Source organism: Ranitomeya imitator, chromosome 6 (genome assembly GCF_032444005.1).
Source record: "Ranitomeya imitator isolate aRanImi1 chromosome 6, aRanImi1.pri, whole genome shotgun sequence".
Taxonomy (NCBI): domain Eukaryota; kingdom Metazoa; phylum Chordata; class Amphibia; order Anura; family Dendrobatidae; genus Ranitomeya; species Ranitomeya imitator.
This window is the reverse complement of record NC_091287.1, coordinates 224,056,835-224,073,294: the sequence shown is the minus strand read 5'-3', so window position 1 is coordinate 224,073,294 and position 16,460 is coordinate 224,056,835. Positions and strand designations below refer to the sequence as shown.

The 16,460-nt window shown below is 50.0% G+C and overlaps 1 protein-coding gene across 1 annotated transcript in view; it reads right to left on the bottom strand.

Annotated features, from left to right (window-relative positions):
• Positions 1 to 14,430, bottom strand: part of GALNT1 (polypeptide N-acetylgalactosaminyltransferase 1) — a 154,555-nt gene extending 140,125 nt beyond the window's left edge. Inside the window, exons 1-2 of the mRNA XM_069730498.1 lie at positions 14,184 to 14,430; positions 6,191 to 6,421 (exon numbers count right to left, since the gene is read on the bottom strand). Coding sequence (XP_069586599.1) covers positions 6,191 to 6,326 — 136 coding nt within the window. The 5' untranslated portion in view covers positions 6,327 to 6,421; positions 14,184 to 14,430. The remainder of the gene's footprint in view (positions 1 to 6,190; positions 6,422 to 14,183) is intronic.
• Positions 14,431 to 16,460: the final 2,030 nt, after the last annotated feature.

Sequence of the window (16,460 nt, the reverse complement as noted above, 5' to 3'; positions counted from 1 at the left end):
ATTTACAAAACCATTTTTTTTAGGGACCACCTCACATTTGAAGTCAGTTTGAGGGGTCTATATGGCTGAAAATACCCAAAAGTGACACCATTCTAAAAACTGCACCCCTCAAGGTACTCAAAACCACATTGAAGAAGTTTATTAACCCTTCAGGTGCTTCACAGCAGCAGAAGCAACATGGAAGGAAAAAATGAACATTTAACTTTTTAGTCACAAAAATTATCTTTTAGCAACAATTTTTTTATTTTCCCAATGGTAAAAGAAGAAACTGAACCACGAAAGTTGTTGTCCAATTTGTCCTGAGTACGCTGATACCTCATATGTGGGGGTAAACCACTGTTTGGGCGCACGGCAGGGCTTGGAAGGGAAGGAGCGCCATTTGACTTTTTGAATCAAAAATTGGCTCCACTCTTTAGCGGACACCATGTCACGTTTGGAGAGCCCCCGTGTGCCTAAAAATTGGAGCTCCCCCCACAAGTGACCCCATTTTGGAAACTAGACGCCCCAAGGAACTTATCTAGATGCATAGTGAGCACTTTGAACCCCCAGGTGCTTCACAAATTGATCCGTAAAAATGAAAAAGTACTTTTTTTTCACAAAAAAATTCTTTTAGCCTCAATTTTTTCATTTTCACATGGGCAACAGGATAAAATGGATCCTAAAATGTGTTGGGCAATTTCTCCTGAGTACACCAATACCTCACATGTGGGGGTAAACCACTGTTTGGGCACATGGTAAGGCTCGGAAGGGAAGGAGCGCCATTTGACTTTTTGAATGAAAAATTATTTCCATCGTTAGCGGACACCATGTCGCGTTTGGAGAGCTCCTGTGTGCCTAAACATTGGCGCTCCCCCACAAGTGACCCCATTTTGGAAACTAGACCCCCCAAGGAACTTATTTAGATGCCTAGTGAGCACTTTAAACCCTCAGGTGCTTCACAAATTGATCTGTAAAAATGAAAAAGTACTTTTTTTTCACAAAAAAATTCTTTTCGCCTCAATTTTTTCATTTTCACATGGGCAGTAGGGTAAAATGGATCATAAAATTTGTTGGGCAATTTCTCCCGAGTACGTCGATACCTCATATGTGGGGGTAAACCACTGTTTGGGCACTCGGCAGGGCTCAGAAGGGAAGGCGCGCCATTTGACTTTTTGAATGGAAAATTAGCTCCAATTGTTAGCGGACACCATGTCGCGTTTGGAGAGCCCCTGTGTGCCTAAACATTGGAGCTCCCCCACAAGTGACCCCATTTTGGAAACTAGACCCCCCAAGCAACTTATCTAGATGCATATTGAGCACTTTAAACCCCCAGGTGCTTCACAGAAGTTTATAACGCAGAGCCATGAAAATAAAAAATAATTTTTCTTTCCTCAAAAATGATTTTTTAGCCTGGAATTTCCTATTTTGCCAAGGATAATAGGAGAAATTGGACCCCAAATATTGTTGTCCTGTTTGTCCTGAGTACGCAGATACCCAATATGTGGGGGTAAACCACTGTTTGGGCGCACGGCAGGGCTCGGAAGGGATGGCACGCCATTTGGCTTTTTAAATGGAAAATTAGCTCCAATCATTAGCGGACACCATGTCAAGTTTGGAGAGCCCCTGTGTGCCTAAACATTGGAGATCCCCCAGAAATGACACCATTTTGGAAACTAGACCCCCAAAGGAACTAATCTAGATGTGTGGTGAGGACTTTGAACCCCCAAGTGCTTCACAGAAGTTTATAACGCAGAGCCATGAAAATAAAAAATAAAAATTATTTTCTCAAAAATGATCTTTTAGCCTGCAATTTTTTATTTTCCCAAGGGTAACAGGAGAAATTTGACCCCAAAAGTTGTTGTCCAGTTTCTCCTGAGTACGCTGATACCCCATATGTGGGGGTAAATCACTGTGTGGGCACATGCCGGGGCTCGGAAGTGAAGTAGTGACGTTTTGAAATGCAGACTTTGATGGAATGCTCTGTGGGCGTCACGTTGCGTTTGCAGAGCCCCTGATGTGGCTTAACAGTAGAAACCCCCCACAAGTGACCCCATTTTGGAAACTAGACCCCCAAAGGAACTTATCTAGATGTGTGGTGAGCACTTTGAACCCCCAAGTGCTTCATAGAAGTTTATAATGCAGAGCCGTGAAAATAATAAATACGTTTTCTTTCCTCAAAAATAATTATTTAGCCCAGAATTTTTTATTTTCCCAAGGGTTACAGAAGAAACTGGACCCCAAAAGTTGTTGTCCAGTTTCTCCTGAGTACGCTGATACCCCATATGTGGGGGTAAACCACTGTTTGGGCACATGCCGAGGCTCGGAAGTGAAGTAGTGACGTTTTGAAATGCAGACTTTGATGGAATGCTCTTTGGGCGTCACATTGCGTTTGCAGAGCCCCTGATGTGGCTTACCAGTAGAAACCCCCCACAAGTGACCGCATTTTGGAAACTAGACCCCGAAAGGAACTTATCTAGATGTGTGGTGAGCACTTTGAACCCCCAAGCGCTTCATAGAAGTTTATAATGCAGAGCCGTGAAAATAATAAATACGTTTTCTTTCCTCAAAAATAATTATTTAGCCCAGAATTTTTTATTTTCCCAAGGGTTACAGGAGAAATTGGACCCCAAAAGTTGTTGTCCAGTTTCTCCTGAGTACGCTGATACCCCATGAGTGGGGGTAAACCACTGTTTGGGCACACGTCGGGGCTCAGAAGGGAAGTAGTGACTTTTGAAATGCAGACTTTGATGGAATGGTCTGCGGGTGTCACGTTGCGTTTGCAGAGCCCCTGGTGTGCCTAAACAGTAGAAACCCCCACAAGTGACCCCATTTTAGAAATTAGACCCCCCAAGGAACTTATCTAGATATGTGGTGAGCACTTTGAACCCCCAAGTGCTTCACAGACGTTTACAACGCAGAGCCGTGAAAATAAAAAATCATTTTTCTTTCCTCAAAAATTATGTTTTAGCAAGCATTTTTTTTGATTCACAAGGGTAACAGGAGAAATTGGACCCCAGTAATTGTTGCGCAGTTTGTCCTGAGTATGCTGGTACCCCATATGTGGGGGTAAACCACTGTTTGGGCACACGTCAGGGCTCGGAAGTGAGGGAGCACCATTTGACTTTTTGAATACGAGATTGGCTGGAATCAATGGTGGCGCCATGTTGCGTTTGGAGACCCCTGATGTGCCTAAACAGTGGTAACCCCTCAATTCTACCTCCAACACTAACCCCAACACACCCCTAACCCTAATCCCAACTGTAGCCATAACCCTAAACACAACCCTAACCGCAACACACCCCTAACCACAACCCTAACCCCAACACACCCCTAACCATAACCACAACCCTAATTCCAACCCTAAGGCTATGTGCCCACGTTGCGGATTCGTGTGAGATATTTTCGCACCATTTTTGAAAAATCCGCGGGTAAAGGGCACTGCGTTTTACCTGCGGATTTTCCGCGGATTTCCATTTTTTTTTGTGCGGATTTCACCTGCGGATTCCTATTGAGGAACAGGTGTAAAACGCTGCGGAATCCGCACAAAGAATTGACATGCTGCGGAAAATACAACGCAGCGTTTCCGCGTGGTATTTTCTGCACCATGGGCACAGCGGATTTGGTTTCCATATGTTTACATGGTACTGTAAACCTGATGGAACACTGCTGCAGATCCGCAGCTGCCAATCCGCTGCGGATCCGCAGCCAAATCCGCACCGTGTGCACATAGCCTAATTCTAAAGGTATGTGCACACGCTGCGGAAAACGCTGCGGATCCGCAGCAGTTTCCCATGAGTTTACAGTTCAATGTAAACCTACGGGAAACAAAAATCGCTGTGCCCATGCTGCGGAAAAACTGCACGGAAACGCAGCGGTTTACATTCCGCAGCATGTCACTTCTTTGTGCGGATTCCGCAGCGGTTTTACAACTGCTCAAATAGAAAATCGCAGTTGTAAAACCGCAGTGAAATGCGCAGAAAAACCGCGGTAAATCCGCCATAAATCCGCAGCGGTTTAGCACTGCGGATTTATCAAATCCGCAGCGGAAAAATCCGCAGAGGACCAGAATACGTGTGCACATACCGAAACCCTAACCCTAGCCCTAACCCTACCCCTAGCCCTAACCCTACCCCTACCCCTAGCCCTAACCCTAACCCTACCCCTAGCCCTAACCCTAACCCTAGCCCTAACCCTACCCCTAACCCTAACCCTATTCTAACATTAGTGGAAAAAAAAAATTTCTTTATTTTTTTATTGTCCCTACCTATGGGGGTGACAAAGGGGGGGGGTCATTTATTATTTTTTTTATTTTGATCACTGAGATAGATTATATCTCAGTGATCAAAATGCACTTTGGAACGAATCTGCCGGCCGGCAGATTCGGCGGGCGCACTGCGCATGCGCCCGCCATTTTGGAAGATGGCGGCGCCCAGGGAGAAGACGGACGGGACCCCGGCTGGATCGGTAAGTATGATGGGGTGGGGGGGACCACGGGGGGGGGGGGGGGGATCGGAGCACGGGGGGGGGGGAATCGGAGTGCGGGAGGGGTGGAACGGAGCACGGGGGGCGTGGAACGGAGCACGGGGGGGCTGGAATGGAGCACGGGGGGGTGGAACGGAGCACCGGGGGGGTGGATCGGAGTGCAGGGGGGGTGATTGGAGCACGGGGGGGTGATTGGAGCACGGGGGGAGCGGACAAGAGCACGGGGGGGAGCGGAGCACTGGACGGAGGGGAGCCGGAGCAGTGTACCGGCCAGATCGGAGGGCTGGGGGGGCGATCGGAGGGGTGGGGTGGGGGCACACTAGTATTTCCAGCCATGGCCGATGATATTTCAGCATCGGCCATGGCTGGATTGTAATATTTCACCCGTTATAATGGGTGAAATATTACAAATCGCTCTGATTGGCAGTTTCACTTTCAACAGCCAATCAGAGCGATCGTAGCCACGAGGGGGTGAAGCCACCCCCCCTGGGCTAAACTACCACTCCCCCTGTCCCTGCAGATCGGGTGAAATGGGAGTTAACCCTTTCACCCGATCTGCAGGGACGCGATCTTTCCATGACGCCGCGTAGGCGTCATGGGTCGGAATGGCACCGACTTTCATGACGCCTACGTGGCGTCAAAGGTCGGGAAGGGGTTAAATGAATTAGAGAACACACTGACCTGCGTATACTACTGACAAAGAACAATGTCATGAAAGGGAAAAAAGAAATCTCAGACCAATGTGAACACACAAAAGGCAAGGCGGAGGTATTGTTCCGGAAAGTGACACATCACACGTGAGTTATGAAGTGTAAAACCTCACCGCTCCAGATCGGATGACTTTATAAGCGAGCCTAAAATGCACACATAGCGATAGGTGGCACATATGGACCCTACACGACACATTATATACACTATAAGGCTCCTGCATGTATAGTGCCAAATGGCATCATCACTACTTCAGAAAATATGTATGCAGGGTTTAATATAGGATGTTTTATTTTGTCATCTAAATTTTATTTGTACACTTCAAAAGTGCCAAAATTGTCCTAGCTCCCAGAATGCAACAGGTAACAAAAACAAAGGGAAGCTAAGGGGTTAAGGCTCAGATCACCAGATATAACTGACATCAGGCATCAGTAATCAAACCCAGGGGAATACATTTTTCCTGACATCAGATGCCCTCACAAAACAAGTAACATCTTCACTGCTAGTCTAAGGGCGTGTTCACAAGGATGTGCCGATGTATTATGGGTACAGTGCTATTAACTCCTGTAGCGGTAGGGTTCGTCTGAAGGTTAATAGACAGATGAATGTGCGGCAGCTTTCAGTCATGGAGGTGTGCCCGGAGCAGGTAGTCACCAGGGGCGGCTGCTGTTAGCACGGCCCGTCACTGACTGACACCTCACACGCCGCTCACTCTGCACGCCCAAATTACCCTGAATAAATCACACCCCAAGTTTTCTTTACTAAGTTTTAGGAGGAAAAATTGTCTAACTCTCCAATAAATATCTTTATTTATATAGCGCCAACATATTCCACAGCGCTTCACAAGTCAAAGGTTCATATACAGCTTTTTGAAGAGTTACTGCTATAAAAAAAAAAAAAAAACCCTCAGTGTGAATATAGGACACACACGCCATCATTAGTGGACATTAGAGACCACAGCCACGTCACATTAACCGGAAGGATCACATGTAATAAAGAACTAGAAATGGCAGAAACTCACCATCTCCAGCAGGCAGGCCTCGCTCCTTATCCTCACATTTGTTGCATTCGCTGAAGTACAGCAATAGAAATATATCCAAGAAGACCCAAACCAATGAGGTGGCCAAGACCACCTTAAAGTATGCAAATTTTTTCATAGCAAGAAAAAAAATAAAAATATATTAAAAAACTGTGCCACAAAAATAAAAGACCTCGTTGTACCAGGAATTCCGCTTCATTAGTCTTCTACAAACTGCAAGAAAAAAAACAAAGAAATGGTGAGAACAGGAACATACACAGCAATATGCAGCAAAAGGTAACCTTGCACTGAGGTGTGCCATGGCCAGAGCTGCCAGCAGGCAATGCCAGGCTCACATCTGTCCCCTGGTCAGTATGAATACTGCAGCTCACTCCCACTGAAGTGAATGGGAGCTGTGCTGCCTTACCCAAGGGCGCCCATTTTTCACTGAACCATTGTTTAGCGTGAATGGGTACCATAAGCTCACTGAGGTTTCCCAGGTAAACCGCTTTGGGAAAACATTGGCGGTCGTTCTTGCTGCAAATTTCACTCTGTAATTTAAAGTATGGAGAGCGGCACTTTTGCTGCCCTTTTTCAGGAGGCTTGCAGGCAGAGATCACCTGAAAAAGATGATGTGTCCATTTACCCTTACGTGTATTTTTCATTTGTTTTTTTTCTTCATATCAGAAACTTAATAGAAAAAAAAACTGGGACTTTAAAGGGGTTCTCCACTACTAGGACAACCGCATCTTGAGCTTAGTCTTTGGCCCCAATAACATATAAACCTATACTCGCCTGCTGTGCCAGCACCGGAGCGCTGGTGTGGTGGAATGACACGTGGCGCCCAATCAGCACTAGCGTCACTGTCTCCCCCTTTCTCAAGCCTTGAGAAAGGCTCATTCAGAGCCGAAACGACGTCGCAGAGACATGTGGGTTTAAATAAATCCTGCACATTATCTTTAAGAAAATGGAGTGCTGCCTGCTTTTTTTGGAAATGTATGGAATAGAGACAACCGGTGCACGGGTGGTCTAGGGGCTTTGCACCCGAAGATAAGTAAAGGATTTGTGCTGTTCCAATTTTTTTGCTAATAGATAGATGTGTGTGTGTATATATATATCTATATCTACATATCTATATATATATATATATATACAAAAAAGGCTACAAAACTTGATTTACGCGATGGGTTATTTTCTGATAATGATGTCCCTTCAGGAAAGGACGAGGAAACAGTGATGCAATAAGAAACCAATACAAACGACATGAGAGAGAAGTACTTCATGTTACACGGATGGAAAGTATAGACGGATGTGTGAATGGAGCCTAGTTCTTGTCTGCTAGAATTGGCCCCCTCAACTGTAGGGTTTATTCACCAGATCACTTGGTACTTTACGCTGTCAGTTTTCCATCATCGAGATAGATATGATGCCGAAAGCAAGTCGATGCGATGGCAACGTGTGAATGAGCCTTATGTGTAGTGGAAGCGTCTAGTAATCTCAGCAGAATCGCCACCATGTAGTGAACAATGAACAGTTCAGCCGATCGAGTCCATCAGAACATTGCACATAATAACCTTCAATCCGCAAGTCAATCATTAACTTCATGGTGCCAAATAAGCCCATAAAGCAGTGACGGCACAGGTGTGCCAATGCATCAAAGGGCACCAAGAATGGGGAACAAGTCCGAGAACATACAGAGCAAGTACCCAGGCGGCCATCAGAGGCACACGGCATTGCTGCTGCTGGTTGTGAAATCCTCATTCTCCGACATCTGGCAGCTCTTATCTCCAACGGAAAGAAAGGTAGAGGAGTGATGTGTGGGAACAGCCTGGGGGATCTGGCGCTTATGGTGTGAAGCACATGAATGAAGGAGCTCCCATATTGCCACCACTATAGTTTGGTGTTCTTAGTACCCAAGGAGGCCAGTATAACGCAAGAGTGGTACCATCATATTCAGCCAACATTTACAAGGGCAAGCCCCCAGCAGACCTCATATCAGCGCTGTGTGACAAGGGGCAGGAAATCTATAACTCCGGTACACTACAGTGAGCGGCACAGTAAGGAGCAAATAAGGCTGCTGGCCACGCACCACGGTACGGGTGCACACACCGACAGCAGTCATGTTACTGGGAGGCAGTGAAGGTGCTGACCCCAGCCAGAGAAATCACACATTTCACAGCCAAGGCAGAACTTAGCACTTCACATCATGGAGGTCACATCGATAAACATATATGACACGATGGCACCAGACAATGAGCGCCACTTGTTCGCAGGGAAGAGACTTCCTAAGTGTTACTCATTTGGAAGGCCAGGCTGCCAGTTGCTACAACACATTATAGCTTCCAACGCAGAAGGCAAAGATCTGCAACTGTACAGAGCAAAATCACCACGGTGCCAGTGAGATCTGACAGTGTTGTGCGGAGGACAAGCACATGAGTGTGCACGTACTGTACAACAGAGCACACGGGGCGACACACGGGGCACTAATCCCAATCACTTTCTGGAAACAAATGCTATTCATCTACAGTAGTCAGAGCATACGACATCTGGGGGCCTGTGGGTAGTTACTCCCCCAGCTTTGAAACTGAACGGTATGTAATTGGCCATGTTACGCAGGTCCCTTCCCCACTGACACTGCAGGATTTGCATCGGTATTTGCACACTAAACCTAGGCGCAGCTCAGAATCATGGAGGTGAAAATCTTCACTTGTGTACTTTTTTCACTAATATTCATGCAGAAAATGCCAGTGTGAAGGCGGCCTTCCTCCATCTGTCAATGCACAGCCTGTGTGCGAAGCCAACTGTGACCAATGGAAGTCACTGCACTGGTGCACACAAGCAGTGTTTTGGAATATGTGACCGTGCTGGTTGCGATGGCGCATACCTGCACCCGGCTGCCAACATCACAGGCCCATGAAAATGTTAGGCTACTTTCACACTTGCGTCGTACAACGCATGTCGAAATGCGTCGTTTTGGTGAAAAAACGCATCCTGCAAAGTTGGCTGCAGGATGTGTTTTTTCCCCATAGACTAACATTAGCGATACATTGTGACGCATTGCCACACGTCGCAATCGTCGTGCGACGGTTGCGTCGTGTTGTGGCGGACCGTCGGAACAAAAAAACGTTGCTTGCCATTTCCGACCGCGCATGCGCGGCCGGAACTCCGCCCCCTCCTCCCCGCAACTCACAATGGGGCAGCGGATGCGTTATAATAATGCATCTGCTGCCCCCGTTGTGCTGCGTTGTCACAGGATGCGTCGGTTACCTTAGGCTACTTTCACACTTGCGTTGTGTGACGTACGTCGCAATGCGTCGTTTTGGGGAAAAAAACGCATCCTGCAAAGTTGCCCGCAGGATGCGTTTCTTTCTCAATAGACTTGCATTAGCGACGCATTGCGACGTATAGCCACACGTCGCATCCGTCGTGCGACGGATGCGTCGTGTTTTGGCGGACCGTCGGTACAAAAAAAAGTTACATGTAACTTTTTTGTGCGTCGCATCCGCCATTTTAGACCGCGCATGCGCGGCTGGAACTCCGCTCCCTCCTCCCGGAACATTACAATGGGGCAGCGGATACGTTGAAAAACTGCATCCGCTGCCCCTGTTGTTCATTTATTTCACAACGTGCATCGGTACGTCAGCCCGACGCATAGCGACGGGCCCGTACCGATACAAGTGTGAAAGTAGCCTTAGTCTGAACTTGGCCTTACAACACCGTCACACAGCAGTGGCTTCAGTACTTGTTAGCCAGAATCAGGAGTGGTGCCTGCAGAGAAATATTGGTGCATTTACGTGAATTTTCGCGGTATGAATGTATGTATGTATACAGTATATGTATGTACCGTATATGACGTGCAGCCATAACCTGCAGCAGTGCACTATAAATTCATGTGCAGCATTTTTGAGCAGTCAGACAGTCTCAATTCCCCCCACCCTTCCGTGGAGAAGTTTGCATCTCTTCCATCCTGTCAGCACACTTTGTTTTGTCTTACAAATACGCCTGCCATATGAAGGTCTCATCCACACAGGCACGGCTCAGAGTTGTGGGGATAAAGGATCGGGGTTGAAGACCTCTACTGTGGTTCTAATGTCATTTGGGAACTCGATACTACGGAGCCCAAGAGCACAAATGTGCTGACCTTCCTTGTGGGGGGAGCTTAGATCTTTGTACATACAGTAGCACCCTCAATGGTTAGTACCTAGTAGCACCTAGTATTTCAATTCTTGCTTGAGGGATTTTCATCCATTGTTCCTTGAAAAATTCTTCCAGTTCTGTGAGATTACCAAGTCGTCTTGCATCCTCTGCTATTTGAGATCTAGCCACAGATTTTCAATGAAGTTCAGATCACGGGACTGTAAGGGTCATTGTAAACCTTCAGCTTGTGCCTTTTGAGGTAGTCATTGTGGATTTTTACATGTGTTTAAGTTAACTATCCACTTGTAAAAGCCATCCTCTTTACAAAGTCAGCTTTATTTTTTACAGATGGTGTTATGTTTGTATCAAGAATTTGTTGAATTTCCTTTAATCCATTCTTCCCTCCACCTGTGAAATGTTCTCCGTGACATCAGCTGCAACAGAACCTCAAAGCATGATTGATCCACCCCATGCTTAATGGTTGGCGAGCTGTTTTCCTGAAATTCTGCGCCATTTTTTCTCTACACATACCTTTAATCATTGTGGCCAAATAGTTCTATTTTAACCTCATCAGTCCACAGGACTCAATCCCAAAATACATCAGGCTTGTTTAGATTTTCTTTTGCATATTTCTGGCGATGAATTTTAAGGGGAAGATGCAGGAGAGGTTTTCTTCTGGTGACTCTTCCATGAAGGCCTTGTGTGTAGATGTCTCTGAACAGTAGAACAATGTACCACAACTCCAAAGTCTGCTAAATCTTTCTGAAGGTCTTTTGCAGTCAAGCAGGGGTTCTGACTTGCTTCTCCAGCAATCCGAGCAGCTCCTGTTAACTGCCATTTCTTAATTACATTTTGAACATGTCCTTTTGAGGAAAGGACAACTTGAAAAAGCTTTGCTATCTTCTTTAACCCTGCTGTTCTGTTGGTCAAAAATGACCGACTTTGAACTTCAATATTCTTTAAAATATTCAAGATGCGGCTCTGAAACCCGTGGCCGACCGACCCATCCTCATTTAAGTCAATCAACCACAAGTTTCAGAACCGCATCTTGAACACCCCAAAAAATACCAAAGTTCAAAATAGGTCTCCCCAGACCGAACAGAACAGCAGGGTTAAAGCCTTCTCCTGATTTGTGGGCCTCCACCATTTTCAGAGTGCTAGGCAGCTGCTTGGAAGAACCCATGGCTGCTGTTTTTTGGCACAAGGTTAGAGGAGCCTGGGATTTTAAAAAGCTGGGAAATTTACATCACCTTTCCTAACGATGATAGTGAACTAGCCAAAACCCTAACAGGCTAATTAAGGTCTAAAACCTTGGTCAAAGTTATCTGAGAGCACAAATCTCCAAGGGTGCCAAACTTTTCATTGGCCCATTTTCCTTTTTGTAATTTTTAAAATTTAATAACTTTTTTTGCCTAATACAGAAAGAAAATGTGTCATCCTTAACTTTAGCCCTCTTAGAGATCATTTCATCTTCAACATGCTTAACTGCTCACAATAACAGTCATTTTGACCAGGAGTGCCCAAACTTTTACATGCCAATGTAAGTCTGTAGGGCCTCACTTCGAGAACTATTTTGGCCAATCACAAACAAATGTCTACAATGCCATTAGTCCAGCTCTGAGAAGCACTGTAATACTGAACACTGAGGCCTGACACAATTTGGTTAACAAGTTGCAGTGATGGCGTTTTCCAGGGATTTAAAAATAAACAAGAACGTCAAAATGACAGCAACAAGCAGCAGGTGCGACCTCGTAGCAGGGAGGCTTGTGACCCCGCCGCACTATCCACTGTCCATACAGAACACAATGAATGCAGAGCTGGTAGTGCAGCAGCTTCTATACTGCACCCATCTAACACCAGCACATCTCTTGGTAATGCTGAACGCCATGGTGCTTGGCGTGACTGCATTCACACGTGTAGGTTTCTGTAGCCCTCTCTATAATGGGCTTGTTCTGCCCGCAGTGTGCTAGCCCTCTCTATAATGGGCTTGTTCTGCCCGCAGTGTGCTAGCCCTCTCTATAATGGGCTTGTTCTGCCCGCAGTGTGCTAGCCCTCTCTATAATGGGCTTGTTCTGCCCGCAGTGTGCTAGCCCTCTCTATAATGGGCTTGTTCTGCCCGCAGTGTGCTAGCCCTCTCTATAATGGGCTTGTTCTGCCCGCAGTGTGCTAGCCCTCTCTATAATGGGCTTGTTCTGCCCGCAGTGTGCTAGCCCTCTCTATAATGGGCTTGTTCTGTCCGCAGTGTGCTAGCCCTCTCTATCATGGGCTTGTTTCGTCCGCAGTGTGCTAGCCCTCTATATTAGGGCTTGCTCCGTCCACAGTGCTAGCCCTCTATAATGGGCTAGCTCCGTCCACAGTGTGCTAGCCCTCTCTATAATGGGCTAGCTCCGTCCACAGTGTGCTAGCCCTCTCTACAATGGGCCAGCTCCGCCCACAGTGTGCTAGCCCTCTCTACAATGGGCCAGCTCCGCCCACAGTGTGCTAGCCCTCTCTATAATGGGCCAGCACCATCCAGTGTGCTAGCCCTCTCTATAATGGGCCAGCTCCGTCCACAGTGTGCTAGCCCTCTCTATAACGGGCCAGCTCCGTCCACAGTGTGCTAGCCCTGTCCACAGTGTGCTAGCCCTCTCTATAATGGGCCAGCTCCGTCCACAGTGTGCTAACCCTCTCTATAATGGGCTAGCTCCGTCCGCAGTGTGCTAGCCCTCTCTATAATGGGCTAGCTCCATCCCCAGTGTGCTAGCCCTCTCTATAATGGGCTAGCTCCGTCCGCAGTGTGCTAGCCCTCTCTGTAATGGGCCAGCTCCGTCCGCAGTGTGCTAGCCCTCTCTGTAATGGGCCAGCTCCGTCCACAGTGTGCTAGCCCTCTCTATAATGGGCCAGCTCCGTCCGCAGTGTGCTAGCCCTCTCTGTAATGGGCCAGCTCCGTCCACAGTGTGCTAGCCCTCTCTATAATGGGCTAGCTCCGTCCGCAGTGTGCTAGCCCTCTCTATAATGGGCAAGCTCCATCCGCAGTGTGCTAGCCCTCTCTATAATGGGCCAGCTCCGTCCGCAGTGTGCTAGCCCTCTCTATAATGGGCCAGCTCCGTCCGCAGTGTGCTAGCCCTCTCTATAATGGGCCAGCTCCGTCCGCAGTGTGCTAGCCCTCTCTATAATGGGCTAGCTCCGTCCGCAGTGTGCTAGCCCTCTCTATAATGGGCCAGCTCCGTCCGCAGTGTGCTAGCCCTCTCTATAATGGGCTAGCTCCGTCCGCATTGTGCTAGCCCTCTCTATAATGGACTAGCTCCGTCCGCAGTGTGCTAGCCCTCTCTATAATGGGCTAGCTCCGTCCGCAGTGTGCTAGCCCTCTCTATAATGGGCTAGCTCCGTCCGCAGTGTGCTAGCCCTCTCTATAACGGGCTAGCTCCGTCCGCAGTGTGCTAGCCCTCTCTATAACGGGCTAGCTCCGTCCGCAGTGTGCTAGCCCTCTCTATAATGGGCCAGCTCCGTCCGCAGTGTGCTAGCCCTCTCTATAATGTACCAGGCCAGGAGAAAAAAAGAGGAAGCTGCTGGGACACAAGCTACTGAAAATGTAACTTACTAAACTTTCCTATGTCCGCAGAATATCCGGCTGCCACAGAGCAGAGGGCACAGCAGGGCACGGTATGGGCATCCCGGCGATGTCCGGAGCTCACAGCGCCGCGGAGCTGCGTCACCCTCTGTGCCCGTTACCGACATCCACTCCCCGCTGTGATACTGTCCCGGCACTGGGCTCCATCACGCAGGACGCGGCAGTGAGCAGCGCCGGTGCCTCCGGACACGTCCACAAGGAGACACAGCGGCACCCACCAGGTGACAGCACTTCCAGCACTCCGCTCACCTGTCACTGTTCCCGCGGCTCCGCCATGCTCCGCGCCCTCCGCACTCACTCCGGATCCACTTCCCGGGGATTCCTGTAGTCCATGGGCGTCACGGCAGAGAAAACGCACACAATCGGCTTCCACTGAATACCAACCAAGGAACCAGCGAGTGCAGCAATCCCTGCTCCTTCCCGTCCCCCCCACTACGGAGCGCCCCACAGGACACACTACCTCAGCCTGCCCTAGCAACGCGTCACAGGCGAATACGCTCAAAAGCCCGCCTCCTGAGGGGCGTGGCCAGCTGGAACGTGATCGCTAATCCGGACCGAGTGCCCGCTGCTAGGGTTGGTTCGGTGATGTCACGTGGAACGTCATTTTTACGGGAACTTTCTCTAGTTGTGCTGCTAGTACTACTGACACTGAGAGATACTCTGGTACTGAGGAGGCGCTGCACCCTGGGGGCTACACTAGTACTGAGGAGACGCTGCACCCTGGGGGCTACACTAGTACTGAGGGAGGCGCTGCACCCTGGGGGCTACACTGGTACTGAGGGAGGCGCTGCACCCTGGGGGCTACACTGGTACTGAGGGAGGCGCTGCACCCTGGGGGCTACACTGGTACTGAGGGAGGCGCTGCACCCTGGGGGCTACACTGGTACTGAGGGAGGCGCTGCACCCTGGGGGCTACACTGGTACTGAGGGAGGCGCTGCACCCTGGGGGCTACACTGGTACTGAGGGAGGCGCTGCACCCTGGGGGCTACACTGGTACTGAGGGAGGCGCTGCACCCTGGGGGCTACACTGGTACTGAGGGAGGAGCTGCACCCTGGGGGCTACACTGGTACTGAGGGAGGCGCTGCACCCTGGGGGCTACACTGGTACTGAGGGAGGTGCTGCACCCTGGGGGCTACACTGGTACTGAGGAGACGCTGCACCCTGGGGGCTACACTGGTACTGAGGGAGGCGCTGCACCCTGGGGGCTACACTGATACTGAGGGAGGAGCTGCACCCTGGGGGCTACACTGGTACTGAGGGAGGCGCTGCACCCTGGGGGCTACACTGGTACTGAGGGAGGTGCTGCACCCTGGGGGCTACACTGGTACTGAGGAGACGCTGCACCCTGGGGGCTACACTAGTACTGAGGGAGGAGCTGCACCCTGGGGGCTACACTGGTACTGAGGGAGGAGCTGCACCCTGGGGGCTACACTGGTACTGAGGGAGGAGCTGCACCCTGGGGGCTACACTGGTACTGAGGGAGGAGCTGCACCCTGGGGGCTACACTGGTACTGAGGGAGGAGCTGCACCCTGGGGGCTACACTGGTACTGAGGGAGGCGCTGCACCCTGGGGGCTACACTAGTACTGAGGAGACGCTGCACCCTGGGGGCTACACTAGTACTGAGGGAGGCGCTGCACCCTGGGGGCTACACTGGTACTGAGGGAGGCGCTGCACCCTGGGGGCTACACTGGTACTGAGGGAGGCGCTGCACCCTGGGGGCTACACTAGTACTGAGGAGACGCTGCACCCTGGGGGCTACACTGGTACTGAGGGAGGCGCTGCACCCTGGGGGCTACACTAGTACTGAGGAGACGCTGCACCCTGGGGGCTACACTAGTACTGAGGGAGGCGCTGCACCCTGGGGGCTACACTGGTACTGAGGGAGGCGCTGCACCCTGGGGGCTACACTGGTACTGAGGGAGGCGCTGCACCCTGGGGGCTACACTGGTACTGAGGGAGGCGCTGCACCCTGGGGGCTACACTAGTACTGAGGAGACGCTGCACCCTGGGGGCTACACTGGTACTGAGGGAGGCGCTGCACCCTGGGGGCTACACTAGTACTGAGGAGACGCTGCACCCTGGGGGCTACACTAGTACTGAGGGAGGCGCTGCACCCTGGGGGCTACACTAGTACTGAGGAGACGCTGCACCCTGGGGGCTACACTAGTACTGAGGGAGGCGCTGCACCCTGGGGGCTACACTGGTACTGAGGGAGGCGCTGCACCCTGGGGGCTACACTGGTACTGAGGGAGGCGCTGCACCCTGGGGGCTACACTGGTACTGAGGGAGGCGCTGCACCCTGGGGGCTACACTGGTACTGAGGGAGGAGCTGCACCCTGGGGGCTACACTGGTACTGAGGGAGGTGCTGCACCCTGGGGGCTACACTGGTACTGAGGAGACGCTGCACCCTGGGGGCTACACTGGTACTGAGGGAGGCGCTGCACCCTGGGGGCTACACTGATACTGAGGGAGGAGCTGCACCCTGGGGGCTACACTGGTACTGAGGGAGGCGCTGCACCCT